Source organism: Theropithecus gelada, chromosome 5, assembly GCF_003255815.1.
Source record: "Theropithecus gelada isolate Dixy chromosome 5, Tgel_1.0, whole genome shotgun sequence".
Lineage (NCBI taxonomy): Eukaryota > Metazoa > Chordata > Mammalia > Primates > Cercopithecidae > Theropithecus > Theropithecus gelada.
In genome coordinates this window covers 147539404-147561253 of record NC_037672.1, presented here as the reverse complement: position 1 = coordinate 147561253, position 21850 = coordinate 147539404, and the positions used below count along the sequence as shown (strand labels likewise).

Sequence of the window (21850 nt, the reverse complement as noted above, 5' to 3'; positions counted from 1 at the left end):
GGGGAAATGCTTCTCCCCATGTTAAAATTATTCTGATTTTGTAAAATATAAATTGATTTTTAATAAGGTCAGAAATACTTTTAATTTTCCTTTTTCAGGGTATTTTTTTTAACATGCAGCAGCTTGTGGTTAAATGGAAATATGTAGTATACAAAATAAATGTTAATTTATATTCAATAAGGATATTACGAATTTAGATTAAAAATCTGTAGTCTTAGGTTTGGCCTCAGTCAGGCAGCTTAACCTCTTGCACTCAGCCTTAAAGAGCCATTTCTGGAAGAAAATGTCCACAATATGTCATCAGATATAACACCAAATGTGACATCAGTCCTTTAAAATAAATGATCATACAGAGAATAGTCAATAACAAAGTGATCTAAAAGCAATAATAGTCTCATGGCCCTATATCTTCAACTACAGGAGGTGGAGAAAGAGAAATAAAATGTAGAATTAATTAGGCCACTTTTGCTTTTAGAGTTCATATAGTTTTTAGGTGGTGATAACAGATTTCAAAGGTTTTTTTCTTCTTTTTTTTGTTTTTTTTTGGGGGGGGTTTCTGGGTTTTTTGGTTAATGATGCTTACATTGAGAAAGTGAACTTTTTTTTGCAATTTTCTATTGCCATGTCCACTTAAAATTTGAAATTTAATTATTTTTCTCTCTTCTAAACCATCATTTACAGTAATTTGTGAGTTCTGAGATCTATACATGGCCATATGTTTTCATAAAAACATTTTCCTTTTATATCTGGAAGGGGATGATTTGTTTTGTAAAGTTGCGCATAGACTATTAACCTTTTATCCTTAGATATCAATAATTTAATTTAAAATTTGTGGTATAGATTTAATACAGAATTTATTAAAATATATTCTTATCAAAAATAGTACATTTAACCATTTTGAAGAATTACAGGATTCTTAAGAATGAATAAATTTTAATTGTTGAACTTTTAAAATCATATTGTTTTGTCAGCTTTTTTAATGCTAAGCATCTGCAATAATGTTTGACAAAAAAAGAATTCATTAACATGATTTTACTATCATCTAAGACTCTTGACTTGTATAGAAGCAGATTTCATTCTGACTACTCTTGGTAGTAGTTGAAAGGTTAATCCAGTGTTAATTAATTATCTGTTTTATTGTGCATTTTTAAATTGAGAGAGAACAGCAAAGGTAAGCATTGAATAAAATATTATAGTAATTTTATAATTATTGTCACACTCCAAAGCATTAAAAACAAAACTTGGATTTGAAATACATGTTTAAAAATCTGAATGTGTAGGAGATTCTTCAGTTGTCTTACAATTTCAGAGATATATCATATTTAATATAACATTTTTTGAAAAAAATACAAATTCTAATCCTACCTCATGTTTATTTTATTTTAAATAATAAAGAAATAAATTCAACACACAGATTGTATTATGATATTGTTTGATGTCAGCATAATTTATGCTAATATATTCTGTAAACAAAGAGCTTAATTTTTTACTGGTATATTAAATATTTTATAGTGACATTCAATTTTAATTTGGTGTCTAAAAATTTTGGAGTATTAAAGGAGCTAACCAAAATAAACTAATTAAGAATTAAGTATGCAAAACAAAATTGTTAATGTGATCAAAAAGCCTTTGAAATTACAGACTTTAACATGGATAAATACCATGCTTCAATGTTGAATTTAAATGTTTAAAATAGATATTAATGAGCATTGTATGTCAGTCTTATATTTTTATGACTTCTCACTTTTATTTATAATTTAACTAAGGAGATAGGACATTTTAAAAATGCAGAATCTTAGAACACCACGAACTGTATTATTATCAAAGGAAGATATCTAAATAGATGTGCCATTGGAGATCAGTTATGTATTTTAGTAGTAAGAGCCATCTTTTTTATAGATTGATTTGATTTGAAGGAAAGCCTCTAGTGTAAAGGTGGCAGAGTAAATACCTGAAGAGTAATGTTCTCTGTTTGGGCGATCAATACCAGCCCCATGACTCTACTTCTGGCTACCTTCTAGTTAAAAACAAATTTTTTAATTCTGACAATTTAATTGCCCTTCCCAAGTTCACATTAACTTGCTTGGGGAAAAAAGCTTTAGGTAATTTTTCAAACAGAGACCCTCCAAAGTGGTTATTTGTAAAAGTCATGTTGTAATGGGAGATTTCTTTAACTTTGCAGAAACTGAGTCATATTTTTAAATTAAAATTAATACTTCCTCTTATGATTAAATATTCTTTATGGAAATTAGCAGCTCAAGCAAAGCTGGGCATTTTATTCTTGAGGGCATTTTCTTCCATTTTATAGTTTTAAAATTTATTAGAAATTAGTAGCAATGATTTGTAACATTTTCCTAATGCCAGAGCCCAGGTTAGCAATTATTTATTATCAGAGCATTTTAGATGTAGAAGGAACCTAAGGCTAATATCTAGTCTAACTTTATTCTTTACAGATAAGGAAACTGAGGAAAGAAAGGGCCAATATGATTTTTGGTAGATAAAGGACTAAAAAGCCCAGGTTAATGGACTGAAATCCAGATTTTCATCAGTGTGCTGTGCTGTCCTCTAAAATTCATTATTAAATATAATGGGAATTTTATATTCAAATTAAAGCCATGTAAAAAGTGTTTTAAATGGTAGAAAGATTGGTTTTAATTCAGGTGCTAAAACAGTGTAGCAGAGAATCCTGTTGAATTCAAGACATTTTTATTTTGTAGAGAATGTGCTTTGTAATAGAAATATATAAGGAGAATTTAACATCATTTTAAAAGTATCTTGTAAGCATATGGAATGATACAAGTAATTCATTTGGTTTTCTAGGGATGACAGATCATGTAAAGATCTTAAATCACGCCATTGTCTCATAATTTCAGTAATGCCAGATGCTGTTGCTTCCTTTTTAGGATCAATATATACTAGCTTCTCTCTAAAATTTTGGGTAACCCATGATTATTACAAGATGCACCTGGCTTATTCTCCGAATTACGCTTTGTAGTTTCATTAATTTTTCCGGAGCCAATTTACTTGACTTGGAATGCTATGGACATGGCATAAACTATAGAGGGGAATCAATTAGTTTAGAACAATAGTTGATTATAAGATATTCTTTATGTGTCCTGTTCAGAATATTGTTATGGTGTGTGCTTCACATCACACTAAGTAGATACCCATTTTTATTTTATGTATGTTCGAAGACACTCTGTTATTCCAGTAGTATTCTTTTTTAAAAATGGCTAATTTGTAAAGTATAAACTTCTTTTACTTTAATATAGGCTATTGATGATTCCAGTTCACTTGCTCAGTAGATGTTAAAAAGGATTTTTATCAAAGGTGGAACAGTTTTGTGTGTGTTTTTGCTCTTTTTATATTTTAATTCTACTTACTTGTTTTGTATTGGATAGATAAATCAACTCATGTCCAGAGTTAGCTCTGAAGAACTTGAATTTTACATTTTGAGGACCAGCCTCTCTCTCTCTTAGGCCTTTCATTGTTCTTAGCCTTAGTGAATCAAATCATTTTTAAAGATAGCATTTCTGACAGATTTCTCCAATTTTATATAACAATTGCAGTTTAAGTATAAAGTTAGGATAAATACTAAACTAGAATAAAAGGTGAAATTAAACCAGAATAAAAGGCATTTCTTAATAATGATATGAAAAATTTAAACGGCGATCACGTTAGTAACAATTTTATTAGCCAGAAATATCTGAATTGAGCTTTAAAATGGAACCCAAAGTATATTCTGACTTCATCCAATTAACTTTTAGACTAGTGTAGAATATACTCACAGAAGATATCAAAATACTTGTTTATAATGGTTGAGAATAAGGCAAATGAAAGTTAAAAATATACTTTTCCCCAGCACATATAAACATGATAATAATCCTTTATTTTATGCTTGGAAAAGTTTTGTTCTAATTTTTTTTAAAAGTTCTTTAGCAGAAAGCTATTAGACCACTGAGAATTGAACACCAGCGCATGTGGTGCATATTAGAGTACTGTTGGTAATTTTACTGCTGCTAACTTAAAATCCTCAAGGGGGAGTTAATTACAGGAAAACCATTCTAAATATCAGTAAGCTGCATATTTTCCATGACAAGAGGTTTTTCAGTGGAGCTTGAACAATTCCAGAATCTGAGCTTGTAAAAATAAGTAAATAAATAAATTAAAGTGGGTGTATGTATGCATACAGTACACCTATAGTATGTAAAATTTTTAATGAAACTTTAATTCAGAAGTTGCCTTACTGTGTTTTAATATAGGCAGCATGATTAGAACATATTTAAAAAATTTTTAATTTCAATTGGAAGGGATAATTATATTTCTCGTGGTCATTTAAATGAATGTGAATTGATTTTTTGAGCTATTTTAAACCATTACATATTGCCACTGGGGACTCTCATTTTTTTGTAAATGTTTGCAGATTAAAGAGGTTTCTTCTTCTTTCACGTAAGCTTGGTGTACTTTAGGACATGTATGGCAATAATCAGAGGAAGTAATGAGCAGGGTGTTTAGTTGTTTCTGATGTGTTTGGCATGTTCATCAATTTTAGATTTGGAAATGAATATTTTTTGTTCTTGATTATTATTCTGATTTAACCTTTTAAAATTCACTATGAGAAACATAAGAATTAGTAAACAAATTTATATGCACATTCATATTTGAACTGTGGTTGTTTTGTTTTCTTTCTTTTTCTTACATCTAAGAGCTAATATGGCAGAGTGGTTAAGAGCCCAGATTCTGGCACTGTGCTGCCTGTTTTTAAATCCTGACTCTAATTGTCAAAAGCCATGTTAACTTAGGCAAATTACGTAACCTCTCTGAGTCTGCTTTCTTATCTTAAAATTAGAAATAAGCAGAAGGTTTATGAGAATTAAATGAGCTAACTATGTAAAGTATTTTTAACACTCCCTGGCTCATGCAAATATTAGCCTTATTATTAATATTTCTGCTTTGAAGAAGGAATTATAAATCCAAGAAATAAAAAGAATGTGGTATACTGTTTCTGTACTAAAATCTAACCGGCAAATAATAATTTATTATAATTTACTGTATAAAAACATTTAGAAGATGATGCTTCATTTGCATTTCTCAGTGGCCAATATATTTTTAATAAAGTTGATAGCAAATTGCAAAAGATCTTGTTTAGCCTCAGGGCAGTGTTTCTGATTTTAGAGTAAGGAACTATAAATACTTGAAATATAAGTGATTTTAGAACATAGTTCTGTTTTTCTAAAAATTATTGGTTAATTTTAAGTGTATTTCTTTTTAGCATTTAAAAAAAATAGGCCAGGTGAGGTGACTCACGCCTCTAATCCCAGCAACTTCCAGAGGCTGAGGTGGTAGGATTGCTTGAGCCCAGTAGTTCAAGATCAGCCTGGGCAACATGGGAAGACCTCATTTCTACAAAAAGTTAAATTAAAAAATTAGCTGGGCATGGTGGCAAGCACTTGTGGTTCCAGCCACTTGGGAGGCTGAGCTGGGAGGATTGCTTGAGCCTAGGAGGTAGAGGCTGCAGTAAGCTGTTACTGTGCTTTTGCACTCCAGCCTGGGTGACAGAGCAGGATCCTGTCTTGAAAAAATTAAATAAAAAATAAATATAGCCACTTTAATTAGATACATTAAAGTAATCTTTTCAAACATATGTCCAGATCATCATATGTGTGTAGCTTACAATGCAGCCTGTGGGTATGAAAGATTTTATTTACCCATAGAGTGTATTTAAAGGTAAATGTAGAAAGCTCCTTCCCATGACTTCTTATTAAATAGAAAATTCCTATGTTTAAGTAGCACTGTAAGTATTGTATTTAAATGGTATACATGGTGAATTCACAATAAATATGAGAAAAAAACTTTTACCTTTAACTTTATCTGTAAATGTACTTATTAAACCCTAAGAACCTTTGATTTGCCAAATCAGGCAACACATGTGCAGTTTATTTAGAATAAATTATATATATGTATATATGTCATGTTACTGCAAATTGATTGCTTTATTCTTTTTGGGGTTTGGGCCTTATGCCTAGGTAGAAGCTGCAGTGGAGCAAAAAAAACAAAAACAAAAACAAAAAAACAAAACCCCCAAAACCCTAGCCATCCGATTTTCGTATCAAAAGCTGCAGCCTGGGTAGATCAGGTTCTTTACCTCTGGGATTTATCTAGCTGGAAGCCAGGAGGGTCAGGTGAAGATTCTTAACTTTCCCTTATATGACACTATTCAAAAAAACAAGATTAGGAAAAGATACACATATGAAGTTTTACAAATCACAATTCAAAAGTTAGCATCTGCCTTCCTGCTTGTCTTAAGGAGAAAGCTGCTCAAAACAACAGGAGTTGTCCTGGAAGGATGTGGGTTTTGAATCGAGTTTTGAATTTCAGGGTTTTCCACTTTGAGTTGTGTCTCTGCTCTGCTTTCGGGTCCCATTGTTGAGTGTAGGTGCTCCTCAGGGCTGCTGCTTCCCTCTCTAGATGTGGTGTTCTCTTTTCCTCTGTCCGCCTGCAGTTGCTGCCTTGTGGTAGTGCCTGAGTCTGGTACTGCTGCTCTCCACAGGCTGCTCCAGTTCAGGCCGCATGAGGCCCCTTGCCCACATGCCTCTCATCCCGGGCTTTCTGTTATGTTTGCCCCTGGGGTGCCTTAGCCCTTTAGTTTAAACATGCAGAGGAGGTAGTGTTTGAGCTTTCACTTAGTTTCCACACCGCCTTGCTCCTGGATATTTGTATAAGGGACGAAAGGGCGGAGGAGTGAGTGTATGTGTGAACATGTGGATGAGGGTAATGTGAAGGAAGGAAGGAGGGAGGGTGGATAAAGAAGGGATTGCAGCTTTGAGGAGCTGCTGTAGTCTTACTAGTGTCAGATATGGCTTCAGTATCTGGGCCTAAATCCTCACTGGCTTGTGAATGTCTCTTAGTTTTAACCCTTTTTAATTCTGGATTCTCCTCCACAGCCACTCCTCAACCATTCCAAAATGTTTGTCAGTATAACATTATTTGGAGGAATGAATCAGTCCTTATTTTTTGGTGTTAAATATTGTTTCCAAAACTGGGTTTTGATCGTTCCTATTAATGAATTTTCCAAAAAAAAAGTACTGCTTTTGAACCCACTCCTGCCCTAACTATAAGTAAATAAATGGTTTGGTGAGCAGTGCAGGGGTCAGATTTAATGGGATTAGGGTGCTTGTTTAGGGTAACATTAGACTAGGTTGGGGGATCAAGTTTGTCAGATCAGACATGTGTGCCATCCCAATCACTTTCTCCACTGTGGCTGACTCTGTGTATAAAAGATTGACCATCTTTGGCCACCTACCCTTACCCAAGCCCCTACCCCTCTGCCGAAGTGCTCTTCCCAGAACTGATGGACAGCTTTGTTTCCTTTTCATTTCAGCCACAGATGAAGATATCCTTGCTAAAGGAAAACAGTCCATCAAGAGTCAGGCTTTAGGAAATCAGAACTCAGAAAACGAGATCCTCCTGGAAGGCGATGATGATACTCTGTCATCCGTGGATGAGAAAGATTTAGAGAATCTTGCTGGTAAATTTGGTGGTTGTGCAGATATTTCAGCTACCTCTGGGACAATAAGCATCTAATTACTTACTTTTTCAGCTGTGACCACTAGGACTACCAAGCTTATACCCACAATTGCATTAATTGGTTATTTCAAACACTACCCCCTTATCTTCTATAGTTTCTCTTTTATTTTTCTATTCTGTTCAGTCTTCTTACTCTCCTCATTTTTTTCTTTTATGAATAATTTTCACTGAAAAAGAAAAAAGTTTAAAAGCAGCAACAAAAGAACAAAATTGCTTCACCCATCCCGTAGGAGTTACCAAATCTCTGTAAATTAGCACTATAGGTAAAATTCTGCCAGGTTTTTTCTTTTTTTTTTTTTTTTTTTGTAAATAAATCTTGGAGGGAGAGAAGCTATTTGCTTTGATATACAGGTCTTAGTGAACATGCTGTATATGCATGTTACTCTCTCAAATCAATTCTGAGAATGCCATGGCTTTTCACAACATTCACGTATTTTGCCTGATGTAGGAATTTTGATTTGCACTCTGCAGATTCTCAGTTTTACATCCCTTATGGGAAAAATTCTCTTGTTTAGCCAGAAATTTTAGTCATTCATTAAATGGCTTTTTTACTTTAATACCTGTGGCTGTGTCCCTCAAGGAAGAAAGTCTGAAAGGTTCTATAATTTCAATAGGTGAAAATTACAGTTTTCCATTTTGATAATTTTAAGAGAAAAGGCATTAAAAATCTTGCATTTGGTGACATATCTGCAACCTGTGCTACTATGCCACTTGGTAATGCAAAGCAAAAAGAGAAGATGGTGTCTTCTTTGATAACTGTAAACCTCTCTGTAAAGTAAAATAAAATTAATTGGTGCGAGTGCAGAGTAATGTAGATACTGCTATTCTGTAGTCTTTTCCTTCGCATCCATTTACCCATTTCTTCCTTTATTTTGCTTCTATTCTTGCTGCTGGTAATATATTCATACAGTAATAGAGGTGAAAGGGGAGTTTAATTATATAATCTTGACAATGGCAATAGGATTAAGAAGTAATCCACACTAATAAAGTGGTGTGGGTTAGAAATGAAGTGGAAATTGTCAGGGGTCTTCTGTAGGACCTAGGCTGCCCTAGCTCCTGCAGCTGTCTGCTTACCCTATAATTGAATGTCTGAGAGTGATTGAAAAAATGTTATTTCTTCTCAGTATTACATGCTAATGTACAGAGGGCAAAAGGAGACAGCAAAAGAACACATAGCTTCTTATTTCATCCATTTATAAGGATGAGCTTTGGGAAATCATGGCTGTTCTGCAGCTATCTGCTGCCCATCTGCAAACACAATGTATTTGTACATTGGGAATAGAGGGCAAAACCTGCTCTGATCTCCGCAGAGCATCCCTTCTATTGTCCTACTGGCACACATTAAGATTGATGTGAGATTAAGCACTATCACCCGTCTAACAATCGATGGAAGTGTCAATTCATCTGAATTTTGAGACACTTATTCACCCATTGATTACCTGAATAGGCGCACCTTGTTTATAGGCACTATGTTAATTCAGAACTATAAGTGCCAATCTTCTCTTACGCTGTTTTCTTCCCCTATAGGATTTATACCATGAGGAATTGACAATGGAATTTTAAATCCTTTCTACATTGATCTCTCTCTCTCTATGTGTGTGTGTGTGTGTGTATATATATATATAATTTTTAGTTCATATTTTATATTTAGCTCTAATATATATTATGCTGTTACATCTGTAGTGAATCTATTGTTTTCAGTAGCAGTCTGATTTGTCTCTTTGATAAGCCCTGTGGAGATTTGATTATTCCAATAAAAATTCATTCACTTGGAAACCCACCCTCCAGCTGTTTACTCCCAGAGTCCCTGAACTACACTAATATTAGATTTGGAAGCATTGAACAATACTTAACATTGGAAAGGAAGGCTTAGAAAAGAAGTATTTTTACCAGTCATTGATGGAGTAAAGTTGTTATGGAAGAGGTTTTGTGTCAAGCTGGCATAAAATCTCTATCAGAAAATATGGTTTAACATTTCCCACTTCATTAATAAGCTAGTGATCCTTTTGTAGTTGTGCCTCTACCATACTGTAAGCTAACTCCTGCCCTTGGAAGCCTATTGAGGCTTCTTTGCTCCTGGTTGTTGTTCATGTTGTTAGATAGCCTGAGGCCTGTTTTCTAAATGGAATGTGGATGGACTTATTTAGGCAGAGCCACTTCTTACCTAGAGATTAGACCAAAGCTTTGCAGACTCCCTGTAAAATAATTGCATCCTAGTTTACTGTTATCATCAACCTTCTGTTATAGATCTTCTAGTATGAGAATCCTGACTTTGCATTTTCAGAGGAAGATTTGGGGTGGACAGAATATTTAACTGTAGAAGTAGTTGGCAGGCAGTTCAGTACTAGAAGTGAGAATGAAAAGATTAAATACAATTTCTGGTCAAATTTGATTTTTTGAAAAATGTCATTCCAACTTGTGTGGCTTGTCTTTTCCTTTTGGCAGGTCCTGTTAGCCTGAGCACACCAGCTCAGCTTGTGGCCCCCTCGGTTGTAGTAAAGGGCACTCTTTCTGTCACCTCCTCCGAACTCTATTTTGAGGTGGATGAAGAAGATCCTAACTTCAAAAAAATCGACCCCAAGGTGAGAAGATGAGGGGGTTTCATTTTTTCTTATGATGGGATGCTGGGTGCTGTTGGATAGGATTGGGATTGGTAAATCTGACAGGCTGAGTTTGAATTTCCTCTAAATTGCCTTGGCCTATATGCAATGTCATTATCTTCTTTAGTTTATGATTCTCTACCAGTTAGTAAGATTATTGAAGTTAATTTAGATTCAAAAACAAATTTTACTTAATGGCATTTATCATTAGCTCTTTGTGAGGAGGGGGAGGAACCTCAGGGAACATTGTCTATAAATATATTTTGCCTCAAAGGGTCAAGGGTGAATTAAGATACAAAATTCAGTGAGATTGAGAGTGGAATTATTTTGTTTAGCCTTTATGTTTTCTGGATATGATGTCAATATATCACTCTCCTTGCTTTGTCCCCATGACTTACTACTCTGTCGTGCATGCAAGCATGTTTTGTGTGTGTGAGATACCTCTGTTTCCCATTACCTATAGTAGATTTTACAAGGCACTGCATAATTTTGTATTCTTAAATGAAAATGTAATTTCCCCTTTAAAATGTATTTCTCATTATTTTTCAGACCCTGGCAACTTTGTTTTTACTAAGAAACATTTGTAGCACAGTCATAAAAACCAAAATTAGGTTTATTTCAAGAAAAAGAATGGTATAATTTGCTCTGAGAGGAAACAGTTTCTTTTAAAAATGAGCAAAATAAGCAACCTGTAGAAAAAGGTGGCTTAAAAAGTAGAATAATTTATTTTGCAGGCTGATAACATGTGTGTATGTACATGTACATACCTACACGTATTTTGAGTTTATTGGTAGAAGGTTCTTTGATTTTGTAATCATGTGAATTATTAAATCTGAATGATTTAGAAATATTTCAAAGTAGCTCTTGATGAAAATATTATAATTTTATTTAAAACTGTACAAACAAATCATATCTTATGCATATTTCCAGCACTTTGTTTCACTATTGCTGCCTTTATTAAGACAGGACTTGGTAGATTATATGGAACTGATTGTTTTGAACTTGATAAGTTAACTAATCCAATGTAGAGAAAACTTGCTAATTCTGAAATTCTATCCATTAAAAATTTTTTTCGACTTTGTCCCATGACTGAAATGTCTGAAAATACATTAGTTTCTTTAGGAAAGGAAGGTTACCAAAATTAAACTCTCTGATTTCTGGTAACTTCTGAATTTAAGAAAGACTGGGATTTAATTCAAGATATTCTATGATGCTTTTAGACACATATAGATCAAAGCCTAAAATTTGATTTAATTTAAAGGTGTCTAATGACTTGTTCTGAAAATTAGAATCTCTGCCAATCTGTGAGATTAGGTTCTTTGAAGTTATTTGCTCCTTTTAGAGAAGTTACAAGTTTTGTCTCTCTCTGATCTGATTCTGTACAGCATCATTAAATTATTTTTTTCTTGTTGCTCGTGAAATATGGAGATCTTTTGGCCCAATCAAGAAATGGGCTTGTATCACTGCAACCTTCCTTATATTCCAGAAATTAAAACTCCTACCAATTTATATTAAAAAATTTTTTTCAGTTACCTACCAGGAGAAATTTTAATTTTGTATAGATGTTAATGCTTTAAGGTGTTCTGTAAATGAGGACATTTATGTTGCTGCAGTGTTTTTCCTTTTTGACTGATACCTGCATTAAATTAAATAAGGAAGAATAAAATATGCTAAATTGGGGATATTTTTGTTTCTTCTCGTCAAGACTTAAAAACCTTTTTTTCTGGAATAGTTGGAGGGAGATGTATGTCTACTGCTGTAAATACTTTTGTGAGTGAAAAAATGGTCACTTATAGATATTTTTATCTTTGAAACTAAACACTATTCCTTTAAATCATTTTGTGCAAATGTAAGCACCTACTGTTTGTTTGAAAATGTTTTTAAAATTCAGAACATTTTCCCCAGAGAATAAATTAGTCTTTATAATTTAAAGGAATTTGTGTGTTTGAGCCATTTAATATTACTGTGAGGAACACAAGAAGATATAATACAGGTTGAGTTGAAAGAGTGGAGATGATTTCAGAACTGATAGGATCAAAGTTTATATTTTAACATAGGACTATTTTTACCAAGGAATCTTACAACTTAAACCTGTTTGTCAAATGAACTAGGCTTTAGACCCCTGAATGGCTTTCTTGTGTTTCATCTATTCTGCTATGCTGCTGCTCATCCCTCCATACAGCCCTTCCCCCTCTCAAACTTCTTCCTCTGATCTTTAAAATTTGCTTTAAAAACATTTTTCTTTACACCTCTCATTTGTGCATTTTCTCAATAAATTAAAAACTGGGCTAATACAGAGAATAAATGTTCGATATTAAAGGGTAACATCTGACATATATTCTGTACCTTGTCTCATCATTAGCATAGTGAATGGAGTATATAGTTACTTTCAACATACGACAAACTAATTCCTTTGGGATGCTTTCTGTTTGACTAATTATTTTGTTTTCTAATCCGTTATTCCCTTGCGTTAAAAAGAAACCTTTGTTAAAGCTGAAACATTGAAATGAGTATATTGGTTTGTTACTTTAGAAAAATAGAGAGAGGAGGAAGGTACTTTTCCTATTTGTAAATTCCTGGAATAATAATTTTTCTTTGGTTATAAAAATGGTGTGAAAACCTTTTTTGTTTGAATTGCATATAAACAGTTTCAGAATAATTCTTGAAATTTGATTAAAATAATCATAATTATGGAATTTATAACTAAACCATTTTAAAATGGAAGTAATTTATAAATCTGAATGGTTCATATCACCATATGCTGGGGGAGAGGATTATTGCTATAACCATTTTATTCTTTTTTGTTGTGGTTTATTTAATTGTTAAATTTTTATTACTCAAAGCTTGAAGAGGACAAATGGTTGAAGGAAAAGTATCAACTGACTTTGTTAACTATTCAGAAAAATCCATACATATTTCCTTTGTATATCGGAGTCAGACTGGATTTTTTGAAATTATGGCATAAGAAAGTACATCTCTTAATTTTTAATGTGAAAAAGTTTTTTCTGCTTTAATAGGATCAAATCTTTTATTTTATACTTTTTTTCCCAAGCGTGAAGTAGATGTTACCTTTAATTCTAACTCTACAGAACAAATATATGTTATAGTTGAGTAAAGTTAATGTTTTCTATTTTCTAAGGATTTGGGTGCGGACTTATAGTCAATTCTACAAAATGTGCTGTATTTTAAATTTTGCAAATCAGTTCAAATGGAAGCTTCTTGCATTTGATTCCTCAAGTCACATCTTTACATTGCAAATTATAAACTGTTATCTCACCTGCCTTCATTTAAGAACAATCCACAGTCAATTACAATGTAAAGTAATGTTTTTATTACTGTTTTCAACAAGACAGCTCAGGGTGAGGGTGGAGGTGCAGGAGAGGGAGGGGCACAGTCTGACATTGGCACTGAGATACGTTTAACATCAGTAAAACTTTTTTTAAAAGAGAAATTTCACATATAGTTAAATAATTTTTTCACTTGGTGACAACATTCAGGCAACCAAAAGCAAAACGAAATGAGAGGGGGAATGGGGTGAAGAGGAAAAAGGATAGGGGGAAAGAAGGAAAAGGGGGAAACTACTATACATTGATTTGAAAATGTACCTTGGGTTTCATTTTGTGGTGGCACAGCCCGATTGCTTCTTTTGTGTGACCTTTTAAATTCACATTGTTTGGAAGAAAACGATCACTTTTGTGCAAGAATGTGATTTGTTTTGGTTGGGTTGCTCTCTTTTTGTTTGCTTCTTAATTAACGAAGGTCTTCTGCCTGATTCCTATTTCAGGTGACTTACATAAAAGTTTGTGTCCAGAGTTTCTGCTGTTTATCGCTGAGTTGTGTGTTGTGTGTCTGAGAGAGCACGCCCGTTTGTGTCGCTTTTCAAGCAGTCCCCAGCACCCTATAGTTTGTCCAGGCTTTTGGGATTGGTGAGAATTTCCCTGGCCAACCTCCAGGTCTGCTTGGCAGCGCTCTCCAGGGCCGAATGGGGCTTGCCCTGAAAGAGGTCGAGGTTGGGCAGAAAGTAGTGAGGGCAGCGGCGGCACTGCAGGCAGGAGATGAGCTGCAGCAGGATGCCGTTGAGCCGGTCGCCCAGGCACGACTCGTCCCAGTCCGTTTCTCGAGGGTGTTTCTCGCACTCGTACAGCAGCAGCGTCTTCATGTGGTAGTTATTGAGCGGCTGGCCGGGTAGCTCCAGGTGGCGGTCCCGCAGAGTCTTCAGCACTGAGAGGCACTTGTTTCGGCAGCCTCCCATCAGCAGGCGGTTCTCCGCCTCTCCGAACTGTAGCACCCAGGCGTCGCTCTCTGCCGAGCTCTGCTTGCCGGTCAGCGAGTAGCACTCCTTCGAGAGCAAGTTGAACCCTTCGGCCTTGACCTCGGCCACCCTATTGGGGCCGGGCCAGGGGATGTGGGGCATAGGCCACTGTGCCGCGCTTCGAGGCCAGATCCCGGTGCACTTGAACGCCGGAGTGATTTGCACCACATAGCGCTCTCTGATGCGCAACTTGACCTCGCTGGTGTCCGCGATCATCTTGACCACATCCCGATAGCTGCACTTGTCCACCGCCTGGGCCACCAGCGTCTGGAAACGCGAGCGGATCTTACGCGCTGAGAGATAGCCCGACGCTGTGATGAACTCGACCCAGAGAGACATGCTGCGCTTCCGCCCATCGCTCAGTTTGAGCACCGCGCAGCCGGGTAGCGAGCCGTCGTCCACGAAGTTGAAGACGCCCATCTGGTTTAGGTAGAGCACCACCTCAAATTCGGTGGGCGAAATGACCTCAAGCCCCTCGTAGCGGGCATCGATCTCGCTCAAGGAGCTGATGAAGCGAGGCTCCTGCACCTCCACTTCCTTGAGCACGTCCGAGACCACCTTACAGACCTCTCGAATGGTTTTGGCGATGGCCGCCTTGCGCGCCTGGCAGCGCTCAGTGTAGTATTTATTGAGCTGGTAAACCAGCTTGGCCTGAGCGGCAATCATGTTGGGGCACAGGTCCGGGCTATACACCGGCGTCTCGCAATACGTTGAGGGATCCAAGGCTCACGCACTGGTGGTGGCCCAGCGGCTTTCGAAAGAGGCGGTGCGCTCCCCGTTAAGCCCCACTTTCACTCTTGTTTTCCACCTGGGCTGACCGGCTGATACTGTAGCCGGCTTGTTTTTTCCTTTTCCCTCTTTCGAAACCTTTTTTCTTCTGCAGAAAAATTAGGGGAGAAAAGATGATTTTCTAAAAAGAAAAGTACCTCCTGGGACCTTTTTGCTTTCTCTTGATATGTAAAGACGGTGTGCGAGAGAAGCGGGGTGGGGGTGAGGAAGGAGAAGGAAAAAGAAAAAAACTCAGGATACCAAAAGGTTAGGCTTAGATGTCTGCAGCCGAGATTGCCCAGAAATCTGAAAACGAAGTTTTTTAAGTGCCAAAGTAAATTTAAAAATAAAAGCGAAACATTCAGTGGTTCATTGTTAAACTTTTCTTCCACGCTGGTAGGACTTCTTCGCTCAGTGTAGGTGAGTGCCTTCTTCCTCACCCTCCCCCAAGTGGAAGGTGCAGGAGGTAATTAATGTTCAGAGAGCTGCGAAGTACAACTCAGTCCGCCGTGCACTTGGAGGTTTGCTGACGCCCCGCAGTCTCAGCGTGTTGGTCTCCTCTCTTCTCAGGGGGTCGTGTTGTCGCAGTTTTCCTCTTTTCCTACTGGAGGCGTTGTTTGGACTGGGTTGGTTTGTTTGTAGTGGGTTCTTCTTGTATTTCTTTAGGTGCAAACCGCTGGAAGTTGTTTGATAATCATTTCTGCTTCGTAATTTATACTTTTGGCCCTCACAAAATCCGTTTTAGTGTGACGAAGTCGTTGCTTGCGTTGCATCTGGGGTGTAGTTATAACGATTCAGGGTTTTCCTTCTCCTCCTCTAGGTTGCTTGTACAGATTCCACTTTCTGAGTCGTCTCTCCCCCTCCTTTCCCCTCCGACCTCTTTCTCGCCCCGCACTCCCCCTCCCCCCTTCCTCGTGCTCGCTCTCTCTTCTCTCCTTTCTCTCTCTCTCCCTCTCTCTTTCTTTCTCTCTCTCCCTCGCTGTTTCCTGGAGTTATTTAGTTTATGAATGGTCCCAGGGCCATCATGAGGGGGTGGAGCTTCAGTTCCTACAATCGCTATCCGAGCTGTCAGTGCTTTAGCCAATCCGAGAGAGAAGACAGGCAGGCTTGGCGAACGGTAGCAGCCACCACTGCACTTGATAAAGAAAGAGGGTAAAGAGAGAAGTAAGAAAATAGGAGGAGATAATGGAAGTCAAATACATGCACACATTTTACAACCCTTCCTCTTTATCCTCCTCTCTTATCAGCAAAGAAGAAAAAGAGTTTATATAGAAGGGACTCTCCTGGAGATGGCTGGAATAACGCGAGGGAGAGTAGCAGTGAAAGGCTCACTTTTTTTTTTTTTTTTTTTGAATCTATCAACATTGTGTAGGAGAAGGTGAAAACTGTAACAAAATTACTTTGGCTTGAAGGCAAATGGGAGGAGAAAGGGGAATCTGGGAAAGGACCTAATTTTTCCAGGTTTTTTCCTCCTTTAAAGTCTTACTCCTTTCTCTTCCCCTCCCCTCCCATTGTTGCCAAGAATCAGAGCAATCGCTGTATATGTGCACCAGTGGGGGTTGGAGTGGATATAAGGTGAGGGTTTATAACCATAAATCTCTTTTTAGTAATTTCGATATGCTGTTGAAAAACAGGGCAGGGCAAAAACTAGTCCAAGCACCTTGTTTGATAATTATTTCATAATTAAGATTCACATATATTTAATACATTATTTTATCGTTGCAAGAATTAACTAGTTACGAGAGAGAAAATATCTAAGTTGTGAGAAATGGTGCAAATTTATATGTCGTAGAACTTAGTAGGATATACTTTTAAAATAAGCTACTAAAATTGTTTCAAACTTAATGAAAAACAAGGGAAGTAAATATAAACCTAAAGTTTTCTTAAAATTGTACTGTTGTAAATCTAACTGTGAATGTATTCTTAGGGGGTACAGGTACAGTTTCATTTGTAAAATGATTTTATTTTCATAATTGACTCTTGCTTTTAAAAGACTTCACTGCCACAAAAATCTATAACTATCCTGTTATTGATTACACAGATGGCTTCACTCCTCCCTAGGCATTTCAATGAAAGACATGCATGTGCTTTTTAGTACATGTATTATCCTAAACAAGTTGTACCCACTGTACCCTTTCGATACTTTTGGGTGAAAAAAACAAAGCTAGAACATTGTTTCTGATTTGCTTAATATTGAGGGTTTATGTATGAACCTAAAATGTCTGGATTCTGAATCTTTTTAACGTGTATCAGGTAGACGTGATTATTTTTAGTTTGATTTCGGAGGTTATATTCCAGCCCTGGGTTATGCGATAAAAATAAAAATCTATGAGTCCATTTGGGTGAAGACTTCGTTTTAGAAACCTGGTAGTTTGGCTTTTTCAAAACCCCTTGGGAAGGCTTGACTTACCCTCTTAAAGTCCGCCCGGGTGAACCTGAATTGAATTGCATAGGGTAGTTAATTGCTTTCCATCTACTTGGTATCAGACAATTGGGTCTCTTGGTTCTTTCTTACATACCTGGTGCGGACCACAGGCAGTTTGTCACCCTTCCTCTCTCGTTGGCATAAGTCCCTTTTTAAAGAATATTTGCTTAAAAAAATATATATCTCGGATTTGTTGCTTAGGGTTTGTCTTCCAGGGATTAGGAAGAACAGTCAGAAGTAAGCGTCCGCGCGACTCCAGAGCTTTAGTTAACTTCTCTAGAGTGGCAGAGACTTGGGCGGCTTGACCTCCAGCCTTCTCCCGGGAGGCCGCGTGCATCCGGGAACGCCTCGCAGCCTAAGGATGGAGGGGAACTCGCGCCCTCGGGGTTCGCGCGTGTGGAAGCCCTGCTCTAACCCGGGAGGCCACGCCGGCGCTCAGGGAACTGCCTGGGCCGGAGGGCACTGCGCTGCCGGGAGAGAGCTACTGGCCGGGAGGGGCTCCGTGGCTGCTTCTCCGAGGGCAGTTACTGGGCGGAGACTGGTGGCAGGGATAGAGGGTGCGGAGCTTTCCCGCCCCACTCTCGAGGTGGTCGCTTCGTCGTGGCGTCTGGTTCGCGAATGGCCCGGCCCGCGACGCTCCCGAGAGTGAGTGTTTGCAAACAGCCTCAGGGGTGGCGGAGTTGGTCCGCAGGGTTCCGCCGCCGCGCCGCATGTCCCGCGCCCTCTCCTCTCCTCTCGGGTGGGGCGGCCCAGGCCGCGCGGACCTTCGCTCCACCACTCGCCGGACACCCCGCTGCACCTCCACTCGCAGCTCTGTCAAGCTCGGCTAAGTTTTCTCTCATCCTTGCCCCCACGCTTCTCCACTTTTGCATACAGAGGCCGAAGGATGATAAAACGTTACAAATGTTTTGATTTAAAAACAATTCATTACCAATTTACCCTGTCTTAGGTAGATGCTCTAGTAAATAATAAATCAGTTAAACAAAGGCGACTTTAATTTATGGCCGTGGTACTAATTAGAAACATCATTCGAGCAATAAACTTAAACACTTCCAGCAAATAATGCTCCCTCTTGCTGGCTCTTTCTCCCCCCTCCCCCACCCCAACTCACTCCGGCTGCCTCTGCTCTAAGAGCAGCTTCAGCTGCGCCTTTGCGGTCCTCTCTTCCTCTGGTTGAATAATTGAAGGGGGAAACGGTATCCGAAGAGGCTGTAATTGAGAGAGCCCCTGTCACCTCTGCTTTTATGTATGTTAGTATAGAAGTCCATCAGCAGCTCCTTGATGGTGTATTAAAACGAACTGGCAGCTACTTCTGCAGGAGATACTATATTCTATTAAAGGAGACCAAGTGAGAGAAAGAAATTCTAGAGGCTAAAAGCCACTTCAGGTCTTCAGACCGATTCATCTGTATTCTCTTGTTATAATCCGTCTCATCATACTTGAGTTAATGAGGCAAAGGAGGGGGTGCGAAATCTGATGGTCCTTGACAAATTCATTAGGGAGGCTGCAGGACATTTTATTTGACTGTTAAACATCTTGTTTGTTTGGCTTAGGCAGTGCCAACATCAGCATGCTTCTGCCCAGAGCTGTGGTGCTGGGCTGGCTGCAGCACATTCCTAAAAAGGGAAGGAGGACATTCAGGGTGTGATTTGAATTTTTTGTTTTGGATTTCGGGTAGTCCACAACCTTCAGACTTCCCTAGGCTTTACCTCTTGCATCATTACATTAGGAACATGAAGAATGTAGGTGATAGTACTGAAGTGGGCATGTTTTTAGTTACTATAAACTAAAATATGTGGATGTTTAAAACTTTAGTCTGAAAATTTCCCAGTTTCTTCAAAAAATTGAGTCGGGTTGTTAATGTACTAGTTTTATAGCAATGTGAATGTTTAAGGTCCAGTAAAATAACCAGATTACTCATTACATCCTATTTTTACTAATGGTGGTTAAATAAACTTTTAATTATTAATGGAATTTCCTATTTCACCGAAACCTTTATGAGTACAGAAACTTGGAAATAAAAAATTATTTATACAAATACATTTTCAAGAAAAAGTTGGCATATTTTAAGGAAATTTTTATAATTAAAATTAGAACCAAAACTGAATACTTTAGTGCCAAAATAAGGTGATGAGTTGACAGAATACTTTAAAAAGTGAAAATATTTCTAATTGAAGAATAATGGGTAATTAAGTTGACTGCTAACCTTACAATGTTTTATTCTAAGATAATAATACAGTATTAGATTTATCAACATTTTCTTGAAAAGTAGTACATAATCCAATTGTGATACTTTCTTGCATAGAGAATTCAGTTATATTTTCCTTCGGCATTGACTGAGCTTGAGCTTAAGTGCTTTGCGAAAGAATCCTCTTCCATTTATAGGAAAATAGTATGGAAGTAAAAATACCTAATGCCCTTTGCCTGTCATTTTTATACATTCCTGGACTGCTGATGAAGCTTGAATGGCTGCAGGGAATGTATGGATTTGAAAAGAAATGATGCAGTAGTTCATGTTGTGTTTCTCAGGAGCAAAACCAAACTAATGGCTGAAGTCAGTGCTTCTGTAACATGACAGTTATAATCCTGTTTATGTTTCCAGAGAATACAAAATTCTTAAACTGTTTTATTTTTTGCTGATCTTTACTTAAAAATGTATTTACTGAGTTAACTTTAGTGCATTTGTTACTTTATCATGTTAGCGAGACTTAAAAGGTATCTATTATTTTATTATCTGTAAAAATAATATATGGTATCTCAATAATCTTTGCTAAAGAGTAAACAAATGTTAGAATACATGGTTTTGTTTTCCGGGAAACATTTTAGAAGCTTTCAAAAAATAATCAGATTATTGACTTCAGAAAAGAAAGTATCTCTGGAGGATTTATACTTTTTGGAAAACAAAGGACTACATGTTTACTGGTATATAGTCTTATCCTCTAAAATCTAACATTGAAACATCTATGTGGGTGCTAAATTTTTAGTTCTTATATACTTAATCATTGTACATACTTATAAAAATGCTTGTTTTTTAAACAACATTCATTTTTATTTTTGGTCAAATTGTAAATAAGGAAATAAAACACTATTAAGTTCTCTGAATTTAAAAATTATTTCACTAAAAACAGAAAAAGTAAATAACCCAGACATGATTGGTTAGTATATTCTAGTTGATGACATTTTATTGAAGTAATTATATTTAAATATATGTAAGATGCATTAATGACAGTCATCAAGATTATACTATCCACATTATAAGTCACAGTAAAACTATATACTCTTTTATTCTCTGTCAAAGGATTTAGTTTTCTAAAATTGCAAAGTGTTAAGGAGATTGTTTCTAAACTATTTGTAATTATTATTCTGGAATCAATCTAAAATAACCAATAATTGAATATTTGCCTTGAACAGTTCACCATAGTGCTTATTAATAATTTTATATGGTCAAGCATGCTGTTGAAACAAGTTATTCTTCCCCCCTCACAAAATAGCCTTAACAAAAAATTTTTTTTTTTACTCTCTTTGATTTGTAACCCAAGGATATCGTTCTCATTTGAACAGGTTGAACTTCAGATAATTTTATGTCAGGTAAAAGCAATAGCTTTACTTTTGTATAGTAAGTCTACCAAACTGTACTGAAAAATAAAATGCTTTTATGTACTTTTGATGAGTATTGTTTGTGGTCCTTTTAAATTTGTTTGGATTGCCTTAGATAATATATATGATTAGAGTTGTTTGTTACCTATTAGACTTTACAAATATAATGCTTATATTATATAGTGGGATGAGAAAATTGAGAGTATGCTATATATTGAGGTTTTTCCCCAAGTTGAATAACAACTGCATAAATGAGTACTTTATTAAACTATACATAATTCGATGTCACCAGAAATATACAGTGATAAAGTAAGGAACTTGTGCTCAGGAAAATCAAAGTAAGCAGCTTTTAGCCTGACTAAGAAGTAAATGTCATTATATTATTGCGCTAGGATGTGAAATGTTAACATCCAAATTAATTCAGCAAGTGTTTTTTAGAATGTTTCTTTGAACTTGTTATATTCTCACTTATATTGGTATATGTCTTTTGAGCTTACCAAGAAATCATGTATCTTTTTCTCATTTTAAATGTATACTTTTTTGAGTTGTAACAACTACATT

The 21850-nt window shown here is 36.6% G+C and overlaps 2 protein-coding genes across 3 annotated transcripts in view; one reads left to right on the top strand and one right to left on the bottom strand.

Annotated features, from left to right (window-relative positions):
- The window catches only part of LRBA (LPS responsive beige-like anchor protein), a 756763-nt gene that overhangs the window by 431072 nt on the left and 303841 nt on the right, over positions 1–21850 (top strand). The window contains exons 38-40 of one of the 2 annotated variants that reach the window (XM_025385123.1): positions 1139–1171; positions 7382–7528; positions 10033–10169. In XM_025385123.1, the coding sequence (XP_025240908.1) occupies positions 1139–1171; positions 7382–7528; positions 10033–10169 (317 nt within the window). The remainder of the gene's footprint in view (positions 1–1138; positions 1172–7381; positions 7529–10032; positions 10170–21850) is intronic. The other variant, XM_025385122.1, reaches the window with a different exon arrangement.
- Positions 13496–16239, bottom strand: MAB21L2 (mab-21 like 2). Its single transcript, XM_025385124.1, has one exon. It carries the CDS (start codon positions 15163–15165, stop codon positions 14086–14088), a length of 1080 nt encoding a protein of 359 aa, XP_025240909.1. The 5' UTR covers positions 15166–16239; the 3' UTR covers positions 13496–14085.

What these genes read in the sequence shown, in the direction of transcription:
- MAB21L2 (XM_025385124.1), bottom strand. Translation starts at nt 15,165, where the DNA reads ATGATTGCCGCTCAGGCCAAGCTGGTTTACCAGCTCAATAAATACTAC.